Genomic DNA, 2,462 nt, shown 5'->3' with positions numbered 1-2,462 from the left:
TCTGGTTCTGGCAGAGGTTTCTTCCTGCTTGTGATGGACCGAGTAGCGAAGGAAACCTAGGCGCAGGTTAAAGTCCAAAAAAAGGATTTTTTTAATTTAACCCAAAAACATAATTGGTTAAATCATACAAAAAAGAATCAAAATCTTGGGCCCATAAAAGAGGTCAAAATAACAGAACTCTACTCAAAGTTAACAAACAATACTGATAACTCAAACAAACTGACCTCACTTAACGAGACAAAGGGGAAACTTAAATAGTGGCTGATCAGCCCACAAAAACACAAAAAGGGGTAAAACACACAAAACCTAACCTACACTAAGATAATGAACTCCAATGGATTAACAGTCAACCCTGCAGACTGAAGACGCCCCAATACCTTCTCCAGGTGTTGCAGGTGTTCTTCCCAGGTAGAACTGAAAATGACTGTCATCAAGGTAGGCTGCAGCAAAATCAGACGTCAGACAGTACCTGGTCCATCAGTCTCTGGAATGTTGCTGGGGCACCATGCAGTCCAAAGGGCATGACTTTAAACTGGAACAAGCCCCACGGGGTCCGGAAAGCAGTCAGCTCTTTTAAGCGCTCAGTCAGTGGTACCTGCCGATAACCCTTGCAGAGATCTATTGTTGTTAGATATCTGGCCTTGCCAAGGCGCTCAACCATGTCATCAATGCGGGGACTTGGATATAAATCAAATTGTGATATTGCATTCAGGTACCTGAAGTCTATGCAGAAACACATACTGACATCCTTCTTTTGCACCAGGACCACCGGGTGGCACCACTCGCTCTTCGAGAATTCAATGATTCCCAGTGACAGCATCAAGTCGATCTCCTCTTTCAGCGAGATCGGTAGACGCTCAGGTATCCTGTAACTCATTCTCCTCACAGAAGCTCCATCTTTCAACACAATGTCATGCTCCACAATCTCCGTTCTACCAGGATTTTCACTGAATACATCTGATTTACACAGGTTTCTCACCTGAGCCTGTCTTTCCTCAGAAAGGTGGTCGAGATCCAGGTCCTGAGGAGTGGGTTTTGGCAGATACTGATCGTCCACTTCCTCCTCCTCCAAAACCTCCCGGATCAGAAAGACATCTGCTTTTGGTCTCTCCACCCATTCCTTAAGCAGGTTGATATGCAGTACTCTGCTGGAGCGGAGCTGATCCGGAATGGCGACCTTGTAGGTTGTTTGTCCCAGTTTCTTCTGGATCTGATATGGCCCTTGCCATTTTGCTAACAGCTTACTGTCATCACTTGGAAGAAGCACCAGCACTTTCTGACCAGGACTGAAGGATCTCTGCCGAGCTGACTGGTCGTACCAGGCCTTCTGGTGCTGCTGTGCTTCTGCTTTGTGGGCTTGGGCCAACTCTGTCATCTTCTCCAGCCGCTCCCACATCTGGACAACATAAGAGACAACATTGACAGCCTGTGATCTTTCTTGGTCACCCTCCCAAGTCTCCCTCAGAAGAGATAAGGGGCCTCATACCCCAGGCCATACAATAGTTCAAAAGGTGAAAAACCTGTAGAGGCCTGGGGTACTTCTCTATATGCAAAGAGGAGGTAGGGCAGCCACTGATCCCAGTCTGTACCAGTTTCATTGACAAATCTGCATAACATTTGTTTCAGGTTCTGATTGAAGCGCTCTGTTAGGCCATCTGTCTGAGGGTGGTATGGCATTGTCCTCAGGTTCTTAATCCCAAGAACCTGGTACAACTTGGCTCTCAGTGCTATCCACCCCTCCAGAGGTTCCATTTTCCTCTCCTTCTTCCACTTGCTCTGCCACTCCAACTGGCTGGTTTTGACAATCTCCTTTTGCTCCTTTGCCACTCCTTCCTGTTCTGTGCATGGCTTGATAAGTGAAGAGGGGAAAAAAGAGAGAGAGAAAAAAATCCTGTGGCTTCAACTGCTGTATCCCACTTCTGACACCACTTGTGATGGACCGAGCAGCGAAGGAACAATAGGCACAGGTTAAAGTCCAAAGGATTTTTTATTTAACCCAAAAACATAATTGGTTAAATCATACAAAAAGAATAAAAATCTTGCCACTATGTCCGGTTGTTTAGCCACCAGCATTTTCTCCATCTGTATCTGGAAGTCCCACAGGATCTTAGCTCGGTCATTCTCCACCACCCTAGGGGGCGTCTTCCATTTTGACCTCGGGACTTCCAGGCCATATTCAGCACAGATGTTTCTGTATGCCGGCCATTTGGTTATGGCGTTCCATGCCTGCCTGCTAGCATCTTGCACTCTGCTGTCATGTGCTGGATTGTCTCAGGGGCATCATTACACAGCCTGCACCTGGGGTCTTGCCTGGTGTGGTAGACCCCAGCCTCTATGGATCTTGTGCTCAGAGCTTGTTCCTGTGCTGCCATGATTAGTGCCTCTGTGTTGTCTTTCCATCCAGCTTTGTCCAGCCACTGGTAGGACTTCTGGATGTCAGCCACCTCCTCTATCTGCCGGTG

At 47.3% G+C, this 2,462-nt stretch overlaps 1 protein-coding gene across 1 annotated transcript; it reads right to left on the bottom strand.

Moving 5' to 3' along the window:
- Positions 1-384: 384 nt before the first annotated feature.
- LOC112843619 (uncharacterized) lies at positions 385-2,089 on the bottom strand. Its single transcript, XM_025902634.1, has 2 exons — positions 717-2,089; positions 385-607 (listed from the first exon to the last, which is right to left on the bottom strand). Exons 1-2 carry the CDS (start codon positions 1,394-1,396, stop codon positions 586-588), a joined length of 702 nt encoding a protein of 233 aa, XP_025758419.1. The 5' UTR covers positions 1,397-2,089; the 3' UTR covers positions 385-585.
- Between the last annotated feature and the right edge of the window lie 373 nt (positions 2,090-2,462).

The sequence above is a fragment of the Oreochromis niloticus genome, linkage group LG22 (genome assembly GCF_001858045.2).
Source record: "Oreochromis niloticus isolate F11D_XX linkage group LG22, O_niloticus_UMD_NMBU, whole genome shotgun sequence".
NCBI classification, from domain to species: Eukaryota; Metazoa; Chordata; class Actinopteri; order Cichliformes; family Cichlidae; genus Oreochromis; species Oreochromis niloticus.
This window is presented reverse-complemented; position numbering and strand designations above follow the sequence as displayed.

Coding starts and splice junctions, on each gene's coding strand:
- LOC112843619 (XM_025902634.1), bottom strand. CDS start 1,396: ATGTGGGAGCGGCTGGAGAAGATGACAGAGTTGGCCCAAGCCCACAAA. Junction 608..716: donor TGTTTCTGCATAGACTTCAG/GTACCTGAATGC, acceptor GATCTCTGCAAG/GGTTATCGGCAGGTACCACT.